This window comes from Marmota flaviventris, chromosome 4, assembly GCF_047511675.1.
Source record: "Marmota flaviventris isolate mMarFla1 chromosome 4, mMarFla1.hap1, whole genome shotgun sequence".
NCBI lineage: Eukaryota > Metazoa > Chordata > Mammalia > Rodentia > Sciuridae > Marmota > Marmota flaviventris.
The window spans coordinates 54135243-54152987 of record NC_092501.1 but is presented as its reverse complement, the minus strand read 5'-3'; the positions used below and the strand labels follow the sequence as shown (position 1 = coordinate 54152987).

Here is a 17745-nt window from a genome sequence, read left to right as displayed (position 1 = left end):
TCACAGTGGTCCATTGTATCAGTAGATCATGAGTCCCTGACCAGACCTGTGTCATCACCCATGATGTGCCAATACCTCCCTCTCAGCTCACATCCATGGCCATACATGGAGTTCCTTATGACCAACCATCAGAGTAGGATTGAGCTCAAGCTTTGTTCACATGGATTGGCCTAGGATGTAGAAACAAGCCAAAAAGGGATGGCAGCTGTGCTACTGTACCCATTAGGAGTGACTTTGAAAAACGGTCAAGGGAGGAAGTCTCCCGGTGGCAAAGTTTCAGGAATTATTCCAGGTTATCTCCTACATGTGGAAAGAAGAGCAGCTGGAGGTTGGGATATCTATGCAGTTTCATGGACAGTGGTGAATGTTTGTGTCAGTTGGTCAGGAGCCTTGAACAGAAAGAAGTCTGGGTTAAAGACGTGTGTATGGGTCACTGAGCAAAGTCACAACGTGTGAAGACTTTTGTATTGGATGTTAATGCCTATCAGAAAATATCCATTGCAGAAGAGGCAGTAAGCTATTGGATAGATAAGATGACTTGACAGATATCAGTCTCTGTTATGGGTCACAATGAGCTCATGGAAATGGCAGGAATGGAGGCTCCCACTGACCGTCTAGCTATTGATGCTGCCAAATGTCCAATGTGCTAGGTCACTTTGAGCCACTGATATGGTATCATCTCTGAAAGCCCTAGGTGGCAAGTTGACTATAACAGATCCCTACTATCCTGGAGGTTCAAGGGATTTGTACATAGGGACAGACCTGTATTTCAGGTACAGGTTTGCCTTTCCTTCCCTAGGGGGTCTCTGGCGCATTAATACCTAAATGATTACAGAGTGATTCACCAACAGGATTTTTCATAGAACATTGCATCATGACATTACAAAAGGAGATGCAGCCCTGGGCATATGACTGTGGGACCCACTGGTTTTATCACATACCACATCACCTGACTTGGAACACCAACCTCCAGAATGCAGAGTACATATTAAATCAAAAATTTTACTGTGTCCTTAATAGATAGACTATGTGGGTCCAAGAACTAAGGAGTGAAAATCGGAGAGGTTCACTTTGCATCAAACCTCACTTCCCATCACTGCAATGTTGTTTTGCAGATTTAGATGTTATGGTTCTTTGGGGTATATATTTCCACCGGGGGGCACCATAAGAGTCCTACTGAATTCCAGGGGCTCCGGAGGCTGAAGAAGGAGGACCACAAGTTCAAAGCCAGCCTCAGAAACTTAGTGAGGTCCTAAGCAACTCAGCGAGACCCTGTCTCTAAATAAAATATAAAAAAAGGCTCAGTGGTTAAGCTTAAAGTATGGCACTTTAAACTCTTTGTGCCAATGAATGAGTCAAGAAAAGTCACTATCTTGGTGGGGTTACAGACCTGATCATGAGTGGGAAATAAGACCACTGCTACACGGTGGGAACCGAATGGACTGGGTTTACATTCAGGTGATGACTGAAGCTTCCTTTAGTACTTCCTTACCCAGTTCAGGTGGTAAATGGGTAAATTCAGCAGCCAGGTCTGAGAAGAACCATCAGCTTAGATCCTCATGTTTGAAGATCTGGGTCAGCCCTCCAACCAAACAGAGGTGATAACCAAAGATGAGAAATAAAAACAGGTCATTTAAAATAGAGGAGAAATTTGATGAGTATCGGCTGTAGCTTTTTTTGTGGAGGGGGTCACTAAGGATGGAACCCAGGGGTGTTTTACAACTGACACACATCCTTAGCCTTTTCATATTTTGAGACAGAATCTGAGGGCCTCACTAAATTGCCAAGGCTGTTCTGAAATTTGCGATCTTCCTGCCTCAGCCTCCTGCATCACTGGGATTGTAGGCATGTGTCATAAGGCACACAACTATCAACTATAGTCTTTTTTTTTTTTTTGGTGAGGGCTGGGGATTCAACTCAGGGGCACTAGCCTACTGAGCCACATCCCCAGCCCTATTTTGTATTTTATTTAGAGACAGGGTGTCACTGAGTTGCTTAGTGCCTCACTTTTGCTGAGGCTGGCTTTGAACCATAATCCTTCTGCCTCTGCCTCCCAAACTGCTGGGATTACAGGTGTGCACCACATGCCCAGCTTAACTGTAGTCTTGATAGGAGCTGCAAAGGTAGCAGCCTGTACTGCCTTCCACTAAACTTCCCCTCATTAAGTTTTTCCCAGGAAAAGAGTCCTCTAGTGTCTTGAAGGAGCTGAACTTATATGAAGCAAATGGTTTGGAGTGGCACAGGGATGAACTTGTATGGATGCTGGACTGTGTTGCTCAGATTCCCTCTTCAGGACTGGAGGACTTATTCCTCCAGCTTCTGGGAAGGTTGGCTGATGAAGAGAGCCACCTCATCCAATGTCATGGTCCCTTCTCTGGATAGCTCGCAGTCGCAGTCGAAGATTCATCAATGTGGGGGTAATAAAGGCTCAGAATTCATGCTCCAATTACAACAACTCTGAAGGGATAGCTCAGCTTCCAAACTCTTTATGGCATCAGCTGAAGCCTTGTTGTGATTATACTATAGCTCAGTTTATTCCTGCCTAATCCTTCTCCCTTCTAATACTGCTTGGGTGTTGACCCTAAGATCACACCCTAATAAACAACCCCATGTTATTCTTCATCTAAGTTTGCCTCTCATAAAACCCAACTCATAGAAATTATCTTTATAACACCTTATTTATGGTGACAGGTGTTAAATTCTGTTTTTTAAATTTTTAATTTTTTTAATATTTTGTTTTTGGTTGTAGATGGACACAATACTTTATTTATTTATTTTTATGTGGTGCTGAGGATTGAACCCAGTGCCTCACATGTACTAGACAAACGTTCTACCACTGAGCTACAACCCCAGCCCCTAAATTCTTTTTTTTTAATAATTATTTTTTAGTTGGCACAATACCTTTTTTTATTTATATGTGGTGCTGGGGATCGAACCCAGGACCTTGCACATGCTAGGTGAGCACTCTACTGCTGAGCCCCATCCCCAGTTGACAGTTGTTAAATTCTATCCTGATCTTTCCATTAGTAAATCTGTTGTTGTTGTTATTATTTTGGGGTGTGGGGGATTGAACTTAGGGGCACTTGACCATTGAGCCACATCCCCAGCCCTATTTTATATTTACTTAGAGACAGGGTCTCTAGGAGTTGCTGAAGGTCTTGCTAAATTGCTGAGGTTGTCTTTGAACTTGCAATCCTCCTGTCTCAGCCTCCTGGCTGCTGGGATTATAGGCATGCACCATTGCTCCCAGCTTACCCTGATTTTAAGAATTCTCTTTTTAGGGGCTGAGATGTAATTCAATGACAATTGTCTCACATTCACAAAGCCCTGGGATCCATTGCCAGTTCCAAAAAAGACAAAAAAATAATTATTCTTTTGACTGGGGGTGGGAGGTGTAGGGTTGGTGGTGTCTTTCAATTTGTACTTTTGAGTAACTCTATTTCATAGTCAGTTTTCTTCTCTGATATTTTATAATCAACAAAACCCCACTGAAGACCAAGCCACCAGGAATGAACTGTCCAGACTACTCACCATTTAATGGAAGAAAAACAAATAACTGCAATACATTTTATCTTATAGATATTTTTCAAATCTGTAATAATTATAAACAAAAACGACAAGGCAGCAAAGAGAAGGGAATGATTGATTGTACAGGAGTGTTTTGTCTTTCTTTCCTCAGCATGTTGTTGGTTTTACTGTTTGAGTCACTATTTAAAATATTAATACAATTGATCTTTCAGAACTCTATTTGTCTTCTCAGGTTTTTACTGAACCAGGGCTTCTTAGCCTAGTCATTATTGGCATTTTGGACAAGATATTCCTTTGTTGTAGAGGACTGCCCTGTTTCTTTTTTCCTTTCTTTTCCTTTTCTTTCTTTCTGTGTGTGTGTGTGTGTGTGTGTGTGTGTGTGTGGAATGTCTAGCAACATTCCTGATCTCTACACTCACTCAAAGCTGCTCGGTTGCACCCTGCCCCTAGATCTGACAATCAGGATGTCTCCAGATGTTGCCAGACATCTGCTAAGGAGAAGACCCTTCCCTCTTGAGAACCACTTGCACCAAACTTATGATTATTTTTGGACTGAAGTCCTATCAATTGTAAGTCCTATTACCATAATATGATATAGTGTGATCTATCATTAATGTATGGGAAGTAGGAACTTGATTTATTTATGTTTTTAGTATGGGGGATCAAACCCAGGGGCGCTTAGCCACTGAACCACATCCCCAATCCGTTTTATTTTTTATTCAGAGACAGGATCTGGCTAAGTTGCTGAGGCTGGTTTTGAACTTGCAATCCTCTTGCCTCAGTTTCTTGAACCACTGGGATTACAGGCATGCACCACCGCACCCGGCTAGGAACTTTATTATCAAAATATTTCAGCTGGCTGGGGTTGTAGCTCAGTGGTTGAGCGCTTGCCTGGCATGCATGAGGCACTGGGTTCAATCCTCAGCACCACATTAAAAAAAAAAAAATTAAAGATATCGTAAAAAAAAAATCTCAGCTACTTATATAATTTGTTATCAGTGGCTTATGTAAAAATCTACATTTTTAGATGTTTGTATGTCAATTATTGGATATTTTGTTTCTTTACATTCACATGGACAAAATGTTAATTAAACAGGACTTTCAGAGAATAAGAAAGAACTCTTAAAAATTTAAAATGTAAAAATATGCATTAGTTACATGCTCTGTGCAATAAATTACCAAAAATCTTAGTGGCTTAAAACAGTAAACTTTTTTTTAAAATTTCATACTTTCTGTGGATCTGAAATTGGGGAGATTACTTGGGTGGTTCTGTTAAGGAGGTCTTCCATGGAATGTCATTCAGGATGTCAGCTGGGGTTTTGGTTATCTGAAGACACCATTAGGGAGGGAGGTCAGTTTCCAAGATGGTGCACTCATGTTGCTTGCTATTTACAGGAGGTCTCAGTTCTTACTTGGACCTCTCCATTGGGCCATATGACCTGGGCTACTTGATTTCTCTAGGAATGAGTGATCCAAGAGAAAGTAAGCCAGAAGCTGCCTTAGAAGTTGCACATCATCCCTTCCACCTCATTCTGTTGGTTACATAAAGCAACCCTGACAGAATTTGAGAAGCGATTATATGATGGTATAATCATATAATCTGGAAGGCAAAGTCATTGAGGACCATATTAGAAGATGGCTTTCATAATACAGAATAAAAGTCATTACAGGGTTTGGATCATGAAATTAGAAAAATCATGTTGAAGGGAGAATAAAAAGACAGAAAATAGGAAAAATAAGAAACTAATAATTCAGAAAACCCAATATGTGATTAGCAGAAGACTGAAGAAAAAACCAGGCATGGTGGCACATACCTGTAATCTCAGTGACTCAGAAGGCTGAGGCAGGAGGACAGCAAGTTTAAGAGTAGCCTTAGTGAGGTGCTAAGCAACTTAGTGAGACTGTGTTTCAAAATAAAAAATAACAAGGGCTGGGGATGTGGCTTAGTGATTAAGGGCCCTTGGTTTCAATCCCCAGTTTCTAAATAAATAAAATTTTAAAAATAAAGGTGATTCAAGAAAAGAGGGGAGAGAAAAACCACACATACACAAATACACACATAAGCTCAAACAATGAACAATTGAAAAATAGAAAATTTAAATTCCATTTATGAGTATCAAAAATACAAATGCTTAGAGATAAATTTAGCAAAAGATATATAAGGCACTGAAAACTACAAATGTTGCTGAGAGAAACTTAAAAAGACCTAAATAAATACAGAAATACACAATGTTCATGGATTGGTAGGTCCAACATTGTTAAGGTACCGATTTTCATTTTAAGAACCCCAGTGAAGCCATGGACTCAAATCAATCCCAACCAAACTCACAGCAGATATTTTTTTCTTTTCTTTTTTTTTGGGGGGGGGGTGGTGGAGGTAGAAGTGTACTGACAATTCAAAAATGTATAATGACATACAAATAACTTAGAGTAACCAAATCATTCTTGAAAAAGAATAAGTTGGAGTAGTTACATTTCCTAAGTACAAAGCTTACTACAAAACTTTACTTATCAAGAGAGTATGACATTGCATAAAGAAACAAAAAGATCAATGTAACAGAATCAAAGTCCATAAATAGACCCATCATTATATATTCAATAGATTTTTTGACAGACATCAAGCAATTAAATGGGAAAGGAAAGTATTTTAAACAAATGGTGCTAAGCTGAGCACAGTGGCACATGGTAGTAATCCTGGCCACTTGAGAGGGGGGAGGCAGGGGGATCCCAAGTTTGAGGATGGCTTGGGCAATTTAGTGAGAACTTGTTTCAAAATAAAAAGTAAAAAGGGATAGGGATGTAGCTTAGTGGCAAAGCACACACCTGGGTTTAATCTTCAGTACCGGAAACAAAAACAAAAAACATGGGCTGGGGTTGTAGCTCAGTGGTAGAGTGCTCGCCTAGCACATGTGAGGCACTGGGTTTGATCCTCAGCACCACATTAAAAATAAATAAATAAAATAAAGGTATTGTGAAAAAAAAATAGATGATTCATTAAAACAACAACAACAAACCCTCCTAAAACAAAAACAAAAAACAACAACAACAAAAATGGTTTTGGAACCACTTGGACTCAAGCCCTCAAATATTATTTTACACTATTTGCGAAATTTAATTTTGGATGGATCACACTCTTAAATATAAAAGTCAAAATTCTTGAGTCATCAATAAATATTGTTAGGAAAACAAATAGGTGAGCGACAGACTAGGAGAAAATATTTGCAATTGATACATGATATAGGACTTGTATCAAAAATACTTAATAAACTATAACTCAATAACAAGAAAACAAATATCCCAAATAAAAATTGTCAAAGTCTTGATAGACACTTCACAAAGGGAGGTTCATAAGCATGAAAAAGAGCTCAATATCATTGATTATTAAGAAAATGCAAATTAAAATCACTGCAAGATAATTATATCCAAGAATGGATGATATTGAAAATATTGACAACACTAAATGCAGATGTAGAGATACTTAATTTTCATACACTGCTGATTGGGGGTAAATTGGCACAACCATTTGAAAAATAATGATTGTTTCGTTCTTTTTTTTCCCCTAATACTGGGGATTGAACCCAGATGGTTGTGCATGCTAGGCAAGTGCCCATCACTGAGCTACCTCCCCTGTAAAATTTCTTATAAAATTAAATGTATTCCTATCATACCCAGAAATTCCATTTTGTTATATTGAAGAAACATTTGTACATGAATGTTAATAGCCATTTATTCACAATAGGGAAAAAAAAACTGGTGAAAACAGATGTCCATTAATGAGAAAATAGGTAAATGTTCTGTGGTTGGTTCACACAGTAGGATACTCCTAAGCAATGAAAAGGACCAAAGTATTGATACATAGAACAAAATAAATACATTTCAAATTCATGATTGGGCTGGAGCACTCACCCAGCATGTGTGAGGCCCTGAGAGATAGTTCCTAGGTAACACACACACACACACACAAAAAAAAAAACACCAACATTATGATTAATGAATGAAATGAGACACAGAAGAGTTCCTTACATATAAGTATATCAAAAAATATATGTACAATTTCTCTTTCCTATTCCATAAGTTGCCTTTTCATTCTGTTGATTAGTGTCCTTTTAAATTTTTTTTAAAAATTTGTTTGTTCCAGTTATACCTGACAGCAGAATGCTTGGATTCACTGTACACAAATAGAGTACAATTTTTCACTTCTCTGATTGTACACAAAGCAGGGTCACACCATTCATGCAATCATACATGAACCTAGGGTAATGATGTCGGTCTCATTCCACCAACTTTCCTATCCTGCTCAGCCCTCCCTATCCCTCTTTCCCCTCTGCCCCATCCAAATTTCTTCCACTCATCACATGCCCCCCCCCCCCATTAGCATCCATTTATCAGAGAAAACATTCAGCCTTTGGTTTTTTGGGATTGGCTTACTTGGCTTGACTGTGTCTTTGATGCACAAAAGTTTTAAACTTTTATGTTGCCCTACTTGGCTGTTTTTGCTTTTATTGGCTTGTGCATATGGTGTCATATCCAAGAAATCATTAAGTCACGAGGCCAAAGCTTTCCTTCTGTGTTATTACAGGAGCTTTTTGGTTTAGAAATGATGTTTGTGGATTTAATCTATTTAATTTTTTGTACATAGTGCAAAATAAGAGTCTAAGTTTATTCTTTTCCATATGAATATTCAGTTTTCCCAGCATTACTTTTGAGGATACTATCATTTCCTCAGTGTTTTGGCACTCTTGTCAAAGTCCTTGGATGAAAGAGCTTTTCTTAAAAAAAAAAAAAAAAAAAAAAAGACTTTTTAAGCACAGTTTTAGCACAGCAAAATTGAGCTAATACCTTCTCCATCCGCATGCTAATTTGCTTTTTAAAAGCGTCCTGTTTTAGTGAAAAAGATTACTGATTTTTCACTTTTTTACATACAAGCATTAAAACTACAGACCCCCCCATTAAGAACTACTTCAGCTACATCCCACAAAGTTTTATAAGTTGTATTACCTAATATCTTTTAGATCAAACTAATTTTAAACTTCTATTGATCTCTTCTTTGACCTAGAGCTTTCAAATTGCTTGGTTTCCAATTATTTATGGAGTTTCTAGCTATTTTTTGTTAACTATTGGAGACCATATTCTGATTTCAATTTTTAAAATATGACACTCCCTTTATGGCCCTTCTTCCCACTCTTGATTTTTGTTTTGTTATATGGAATGATTTTTTTTTTCTTCGATTTTATATATAGAGTGCACTGTGGTGGTTCAACAGTTTTGAGACTCTGAACATCATTTCATTCATCTGGAGATCTTCCAGGCTTACTTTATAATGACCAGGACACAGTGAAAGCCAGAGAAGTCTTCCGCAGCTTCGCTGGAATTTAGGAAGCAACGGATGTTGTACTCAGGATTTTTCCCCTATTGGTCTCTTCAGAGGCAAGAAATTAACAAGTTGTCAAAACTCAGAAGCCCGGGGGTAGGATGGGGAGCTGGGTTGTTCCAGAAGACCCGGTCAAATCCACATTCAGACAGCACATGTCTTGGGAGGCCTAGGGAAGCGGGGTCTCGGGTAACGTCTCTCCTTGGCCTCGGCAACCCAGCACCCAGTGAAAGAAAACGCCAGGCACGAAGCTTCCCGAGTCTCTCAAACTTCCACAAGGGAAAGGAACTGGGTGTGCCCAAACAGTCCCACCGCTCACTGCCAGTCATGTGATGGAACAGCGAGCAAGGAGGACCGGGAAACCTACCCTCACCCGGGCCCCGCCCACACGACGTCATCCGCGGTGGCCCCGCCCCACCCTCTGGAAGAAGGAGCACCAGGCCCCGCCTTCAAACGGCCTCTCCTGGAGGGCCAGGCCGGCCAGCGGGGCGGAGGGAGGCCGGGAGAGGCGCCGGTGCAGGGGGAGGGGAGTAAAGGAAGGGGGTGGTCACGTGCGGCGGGCGGCTGGAGGTCACGTGACGGGGCGCCGGGCGGAGGGAGCCGGGGCTGGGAGTTCTCCTGAGAGAAGAGGAGTGAAGTGGCGGGGACGCGGCGGCGGCAGTGCTGACAATGGTGAGTGCGCGGCGGCCGGTGCGCTAGTCTCCCGCCTTCAGCTCGGAGCGCGCGGCGCGACGGCCAACGGCGGGCGCGGCGTCGCGTCAGGAAGGGGCGGGCGGGGAGCTGGGAGCAGGTTAGGCCTGTCCGGCTACCCCGGGTTCGGGGGAGTGCGAGCGGCGCCGCCTCTTCCCGGTGTCGACGAGGCCCGAGGACCGGCAGGCGGCCGTGCCTCTCCTGGCCATGTCGGAGCCTCTGCCGGTGTTCCTCGACCGGCTGTGGGGGCCCTGGCTGGGCACCCGGACCCCGCCCCTGCGGGGGCCCGCGGCCGCTTCCCCGCCCAAGGTAGCAGGTCCCTGCGCTCCTCCCCGGCAACCTCGCTTCCATGCAGGTTGGGTGACCCAGAGTCCCCCAGTTCCGGCCTCTGGTGGACTTGGTCACTCTCCCTGTGTTATGAGCTTGATAAACTCCCTTATTTTTTATCCTGGGTACGGTGACTGTGATTTCATGACCCTACTTGAGGGTGGAGGTTGACACTTGTAGAATGGGAGAGAAAGGGGTGTCTGAATGGGGTGACGTTTTTAACTCCGAACACTGAGTTTCGTGTCCGCGGATTTCAGCGTTGACTTCGTTTCCTTCCCTAAGCCGTTTCTTTAACTTAACGCTTCGGGATGTTGAAATGGCCTAGGAAGCAGAGGAGGGAGGGAAATCAGTTTTCTAACCCCAGTTTGTGGGAAGCACAAACGTGGGCACGGTGGTGGTTAACTTTGAGTGTCGGCAGCCTTCTCTAGATTGGATCTCATTGGGCTCATTTTACGGTAGCATTCGTTTATTCGTTTCATTTGCTCTGCATGCTTTGAGTGCCTACTATGTGCTTTCCGTATCCTACCTCCTTTCCCAAAGCTTGCCTTTTAAATAAACTGAAACTTTTGGCTAACGGTCAAGCCAGTTTTTTTTTTTTAAGTTACTTTGAATAAATAACTTCTAAAGTCAGAAATTGCTTTGCTTTCATTTAAAGAAAAAAAAAAGATGTATTCATTTTTGGAGTTTTTTTCCTTTCATTTATTGTCCAGGGGCCATAAACAAAACTGCTTGCTTTCTTTTAGCATACAGTCTAAGGAGAGATAAACATTAATTTGTGTAAACTGGTTGTTTAACGTGGAAATTACAATTGTGATAAATACTGAGAAGGAATTGCTGGAGGATTTCACCTAGTCAGGGAGTTGGGGAAGTCTTCTCTGATTATAATTTGAAAAGAAAACTTTATAAAACTCTCCAATTTTTTGCTTATATGTGTAATTAGTGTTTTTACTAAGCTTTCTGCAATATGTTAAAGAACATGGTTTATTTTCAAGTTACTTGTCAAACAAATGAAATTGTAAAACTTTGAAACCTTGAAATGGCACAAATGTATGTGTGAAAATATGCTGTTTCATTGTGTGTAGGCTAAGCAAATAAATTTTGAGAGTCTCCCTTCCACCTCACCTTGATCTACATTTCATCCACCGGTCTTGGTGCACTTTGTTCTATTAGGACTAAAAAATGTCTTTTATGTATCCACATGTAATTTTGCTACATGATAATGCTTAATGTAGGGTTTACACATTGTATGAAAAATCTTAAATTAACCCAAAGTTAGTGATTAATATGAAGTTTAGGCCAAGATTAGAAAACTGAAAACGCTATAATGTTTTACTAGTAGTATATTGCAGTCTAGTTATTTAAAAGTGACCTAGAAGTTTTATTATTTTCTTTTTTGTTTTGCTGATACTGGGGATTGAGCCCAGGGCCTCACATGTGCTAGGCAAGCCTCTACCATTGAGCTACATTACTAGCCCTAAGAGTTTTTTTGTTTTTAATATTTTTTTAATTGTCATTGGACTTTATTTTATTTATTTATATATGATGCTGAGAATCGAACTCCAGTGCCTAGGCAAGTGCTCTACCACTGAACCACAACCCCAGCCTTAGCCCTAAGAGTTTTAACTTGTATTATTAATTGTGTAGTATTGTTCTTGAACATTCTTTTTTGGGGATACTTGTAAAGACAAGTGCTCTGCCACTGAGCCATATCCCCAACCTAAAAATCTCATACTCCTATTGCTCACTTGAAGTTATCTTTGACAGAAGATCTCAATAGTATTCTTTCAAAACTGCCTTCTGTTATTTCAGCAAGTCTAAAGTATCCTTTTTATTACATTTTCTTTTTCCTATTTTTATATTGGGGATTGAGCCACATCCCCTGCCCTTTTTAAAATTTTTTTATTTTGAAACAGGGTCTTGCTAAGTTACCTAGGGCCTCCCTAAGTTGCTGAGGCTGGCTTTGAACTTTCAATCTGCTTGCCTCAGCCTCCCTAAAGTTGCTGGGATTACATGTGTGCACCACTGCATTGGGCTGTTTTTACAATTTTTGTTCCCTTCCTTTCTTGTATTTTACTTTCTCTTTAACATATCAGAAGTATTATAATTTGATTGTGAATAATTAGAATTAAATATCATGGCTTTTTATTTGAAATGTGAGAATATATAATCTTGAAATAAAGTAAAACCAAGACCTTGGGTAAAGAATCTTTTACTTTAAACGGCTTTTAGAAAACAAAAAAGACAAGTTCTTTTCTCAGTTTTTTTTCTGTTGTTGACTTGTGAAATATAACACTTTTTTGGAGTGTTCTTTTGAGTAAAACTATAGGTTCATTTTTGATGTGTCCCAATATTAAAAAAAAAAGTTGTATGTTAACCCAATGCTAAAATCTTATGGCATAGTTAACTTGTTAAAATGCTGTAGTTTATTACTCAACCTAACTCTTTGGCATGTGCTATTTTTTGTTATACCTTTTTTTTTTTTTTTTTTTTTAGTTGTAGTTGGACACAATACTTTATTTCACTTATTTATTTTTATGTGGTGCTAAGGATCGAACCCAGGGTCTCACAAGTGTGAGGTGAGCGCTCTACCACTGAGCCACAACCCCAGCCCCTTGTTATACCTTCTGATTCCTCACCATTTTAACTTTAAAAAAATGTTTTATTATTTATTGATGGACCTTTATTTATTTATTTGTTTAAATGTGGTGCTGAGGATTGCACCCAGTGCCTCACACATGCGAGGCAAATGCTTTACCACTGAGCCACAACCCCATCCCCATTTTAACTTTTTTTTATTGTATTGAGAAGGAAGTCTGTTTTTTTTTTTTTTTTCATTTTTAGTTCTGAAATATTTAATGCATATAGAAAATAATGTAGTACATAACACCTAGATTTTTCTTTTTCTTCTTTTGGTATTGGAAATGCACTCAGGATTGTTTAACCACTGAGCCACACCCACAGATATTTTTATTTTATTTTTTAAATTTTGAGACAGGATCTCACTAAATCCTGAGAGCCTCAATAATTTGCTAAGGCTGGTCTTGAACTTGCAATCCTCCTGTCTCACCCTCCCAAACTGGGATTACAGGTGTATGATACCATGTCTAGCTGAATGTATTTTTAATGCCTAGGAATTTTTAATTTTTAAGAATTGGTATCAGGACAAGACTTTTTGTGTATGATTATTAATTGTGTAGTTTTCTAAAACTAAGTCTTTTGGCAATTTTAATTAGCGCTGATTTTAATTTTGCTAAAATTGTTTTTATTTATTTTGGGAGGGGGAACTGGGGATAGTACTCAGGGACACTCGATCACTGAGCCACGTCCCCAGCCATATTTTGTATTTTATTTAGAGACAGGGTTTCACCGAGTTGCTTAATGCCCCACTTTTGCTGAGGCTGGCTTTGAACTCACTATCCTCTCTTCTCAGCCTTCCAAGCTGCTGGGATTACAAGCATGTGAAACCGTGCCCAGACAAAATTGTATTTAATTTTTGATTATTTGATTTTTGTTATTTTTCAAATACCAAGTGCAGCTCTGTTAAATATTATAATAATATATAATGTTATAAAAAACTGTTAGAAAACAGTTTTTATAGTTTTCACAATTTATTTTTCCTTGAAGTAGCCTTGGTAAGTGTCGGGTTAAAAATTAATATTTCTGCCTTAATTTTGTAACTCAAATGAATTGATGTTGTGGGTGTCACAAGGGAGAAGAACTCATTTTCTTCTTACCCTCACTGCCAGTTGGTGTTCTCTTTTTCTGCACCTGACTTTGTTTCCCCAATTAAAATAGCTGCTTGGAGATGTTGCTTTTATCCTTTCATAAGTGATCTATCTGCAGTAGTCTCCTCTCTTGTTGGCTCAGTGGTTAATAGTGCACATAGTTAATAATTAGTGGATTGATTTTGAACTGTTGTACATCTTTTTAAAAAAAATTTTTTTAAGTTGTTGATGGACCTTTATTTTTTTTATTTATTTGTATGTGGTGCTGAGAATCGAACCCAGTGCCTCATGCATGCTAGGCAAGCTCTCTACCACTGAGCCACAACCCCAGCCCCCCTCCCCTCCAAACTGTTGTACATCTTATCTGTAGTCTTCTCTTAGGAGAACATGTAGTATTTTAAAATTTGCCTTTTTTGAGTAGGTTTTGAGTTTTAAGACTTAGAGTGTGAACACTAACTAGAATAGATAATGCAGGTAACCTATCATTGAAGTTTTTCATTCTCTCTAAATTAGTTCATTGTAGTTTTCTGATAAAAATTTTGAGTTTGTTGTTCCCAGAAAAGACTAAAACATCATGTCAAAAAGAAAATTTGGGGGGATGGGGGTTGTAGCTTAGTGGTAGGGGGCTTGCCTAGCTGTGTGAGGCACTGGGTTCAATCCTCAGCACCACATAAAGATAAATAAATAAAGGTATTGTGTTCATCTACAACTAAAAAAAATATTTTTAAAAAAAGAAAATTTGCTATTTGGAATATATCAAAAACACTAATTTGACAATTCTTGTAGTTTCTTGAAATTATAAGCCCACCCTTTTAATATAGGAGTAATGAAAACAAAGAAGCAAGTCCACATTTTGGGAAAACACTGTCTCATTTGATCATAGCCTACAAAGCCTTTTGGAGGCCCATTATCTTGCTTGCCATTCCCTGGCCACCTCAGGACAGAGCTGACCTTGTCTGTGCTTGAGTTCCATGCTCTAGGCTTCACTATTACACCAGTGCTAATTTGTTGGGAAAGGGCTGGCATTACCACCTATTCTAGATATCATCCAACTTCTTTTGTATAGTCAGTTTTTTCCCTATTATTAGAATGGTATTTGTATGTTTAAATTTAACATTCCAATAGGTATTTCAGTGCCTTCTATTAAATGCCACTACTGCTCTAGGTCCTGTCTCTTCAGTGAGGAATAAAGGATATGGTGTCCTCACATAGTTTACAGTGTAGTAGGAGTGTCAGGCAGTAAAATCAGCCTTGCGACACCTAACTTTGGAGAATCCAGTTTGGATTAGGGAGTTAGGGAGAGTCTTATGAAAATGACTCAAACTTAAATTAAAAGGATGAGTTAGGTTAAGGTACTTTGCTTGACTCTAGGACAAAGAATTTGGCAAATGTGATGAACTTTTGCAGAAAAATCTTAAGATCATTTGAGGCTGATGTAACTGAAGAGATGTATAGAGCTAGATATATGTAAGATGTTACAGAATGCAGTGTGTGTATGTGTACTATTGAAGTTAACATTATGTATAAGGATATAGCTTGATGAATTTCATAAAGTGAACATGCCGGTGTGTCAAGTGCTCAGAACAGAGAACAGTACTAGCACCCCACTTATTTTATTCTTCCTCCCACTACTTAACTTCTAATATTACAATGTACAGGGGCTGGGGATGTGGCTCAAGTGGTAGCGTGCTCGCCTGGCATGCGTGTGGCTCTGGGTTCCATCCTCAGCACCACATACAAACAAAGATGTTGTGTCCGCCGAAAACTAAAAAAAAATAAATATTAAAATTCTCTCTCTCTCTCTTTTTTAAAAAAAAAACACACAAAAAAAACAATGTACATTACATGTTTTTGACTTATATGTATATGAGATCGAAACAGAATGTATTCTCCTGTGTGGCCTCTTGGACTCTTTAATTCAACTTTTTTTTGTTGTTGTTGTTGATAGATGTTTGGATTGTTTCCATTGGAGGCTGTTGTAAACATATTTGTCTCCTGTAAGTTTCTGTTTAGGAATATATCCAGGGATGGAATTGTTGGGTTATGGGATATATACATCTTCAGCTTTACTAGATCATGCCAAACTATTTCCTAAAGTAGTTCTAATTTATAAGTTCACCAGCCCATGGAAATATTTTATAAACAGGAAATGATATGATCAAATTTATGTTTTTTAAAGACTACCCTGCTTGTTGTATAGGGTAAGTTAAAAAGGGATATAGTACATGATAGAAGACTATTATCTTGTAAATTAAAAAAAAAAAAAAAAAAAACCCAAAATAGACTAGAAGACTGGCTGGCTTTCCTTAGTGACAAAATAATTTTTGGCTTGTTTGTTTTTGTACTGGGGAATTGAACCTAGGGGTGCTTTATCACTGAACTACATCCCCAGTCTTTTTCTTTTTTCTTTTGAGACAAGGTCTTTCTAAGTTGCTAAGGGTCTTGCTATGTTTCTGATGCTTCCCTTGAGCTTGTGAACCCCCTGCCTCAGCCTTTCAAGTCGCTGAGGGTAGAGGCCTTCACCAATGTGCCTGATGACAAAAATAATTTTAATTATATCCTATACTATAGTTGCTAATGGATTCTGTTCATATTACTTGATTATTACCAACTAATATGTTTTGGCATTGATAAGCAATTGATTTTTGTTCTTTATAGTTCTGTCATATCGAGGATTTACAGAATAAGGCTTGTATAAATTGGAGAAATTTCATTGGTTTCCTCAGAGCCAGCTTTTACACACACACACACACACACACACACACATATTTTTAGTAGTAGGTGGACACAATTCCTTTATTTTATTTGTTTTTATTTTTATGTGGTGCCAGGGATCGAACCCAGTGCCTCACACATGCTAGGCAAGCTCTTTACCACTGAACCACAACCCCAGCCCCTAGAGCCAGTTTTACTCAAAGGGCTTATATAATGTAACACATTCTGTTTAGACCTAATATAGCAGTAGATTTTATAGTAAGTGCATTATAATAATTCATTTCAGCTTTTTAGAAGTAATTTGGATTATGCAAATTCTGCTCTCATGAAAACTCATAGAGGTTTAATAAAAGTTAATTTTTCAAACTTAAGATGTTAAGATGGCTGGGCTCGTGGTGCTCGCCTATAATTGCAGCGGCTCAGGAGGCTGAGAAAGGAGGATCTCAGGTTCAAAGCCAGCCTCAGCAATGGTGAAGCTAAGCAACTCAGTGAGACTCTATCTCTAAATAAAATACAATATAGGGCTGGGGATATGGCTCAGTGGTCAAGTGTCCCTGAGTTCAATCCCTGGTACCCCACCCCCACCCTGCCCAAAAAAGAATTCTTACAGTTCTAGTATGCTAGTATTTGATTATTTATAATGGTTACCTATGGAAATGATTGAAATTATAACATATTTAATTGTTTATATTTTTCCCTTTTTGGTGATTAAAAAAAACCTATAAAATGAAATCTTTTAATCTAACTTAAAAAAGTGTATAGTACAGTACTGTTCACTGTTTACACATTATTATATTCAGTTTGTAAAGTTTTGATGTAGAATTTGATGTAAGCTTGTGAACTCACAGATTTGGAGTCTAACTGTAGGTCAATGGTGTAATAAAATTTGAATTTAAAATGTTGTGACTGGCTGCCTACGATAATTATGAGCATTTTTATTTTATTTCAGAGTTTTCTTGGAGGCTTTTTTGGTCCCATTTGTGAGATTGATGTTGTCCTTAATGATGGAGAAACCAGGAAAATGGCAGAAATGAAAACTGAAGATGGCAAGGTGGAAAAACACTATCTCTTCTATGATGGAGAATCAGTTTCAGGAAAGGTAAATCTTTTGTTTGGCAGAATTACCTAGTTGTAGGATATTAGAATTACTCATCAAAATGATCTGCACTGTGTCTAAATTTGAGCTCCAGATGAATTATTACAGTGATTTAAAAAATTATTTGGTTTAATTAGTTATACATGAAATTAGAATGCATTTATGCATTTTGATATTCTATACATAGATGGAATATAATTTCTCATTTTTCTGAGTGTACATGTTGCAGAATCATTGGTCATGTAGTCATAAATGTACATACATAATAAAGTATTAGAGATGGAATTTTTTTC

The 17745-nt window shown here is 38.7% G+C and overlaps 1 protein-coding gene across 3 annotated transcripts in view; it reads left to right on the top strand.

The window, feature by feature from the left end:
• Positions 1-9464: 9464 nt before the first annotated feature.
• Positions 9465-17745, top strand: part of Vps26a (VPS26 retromer complex component A) — a 38500-nt gene continuing 30219 nt past the window's right edge. For 2 of the 3 annotated variants that reach the window (XM_071611212.1, XM_027931306.2), the window contains exons 1-2: positions 9465-9571; positions 17306-17455. In XM_071611212.1, coding sequence (XP_071467313.1) covers positions 9569-9571; positions 17306-17455 — 153 coding nt within the window. In that variant the 5' untranslated portion in view covers positions 9465-9568. Of the gene's footprint in view, positions 9572-17305; positions 17456-17745 lie in introns of those variants that run through there. The other variant, XM_071611213.1, reaches the window with a different exon arrangement.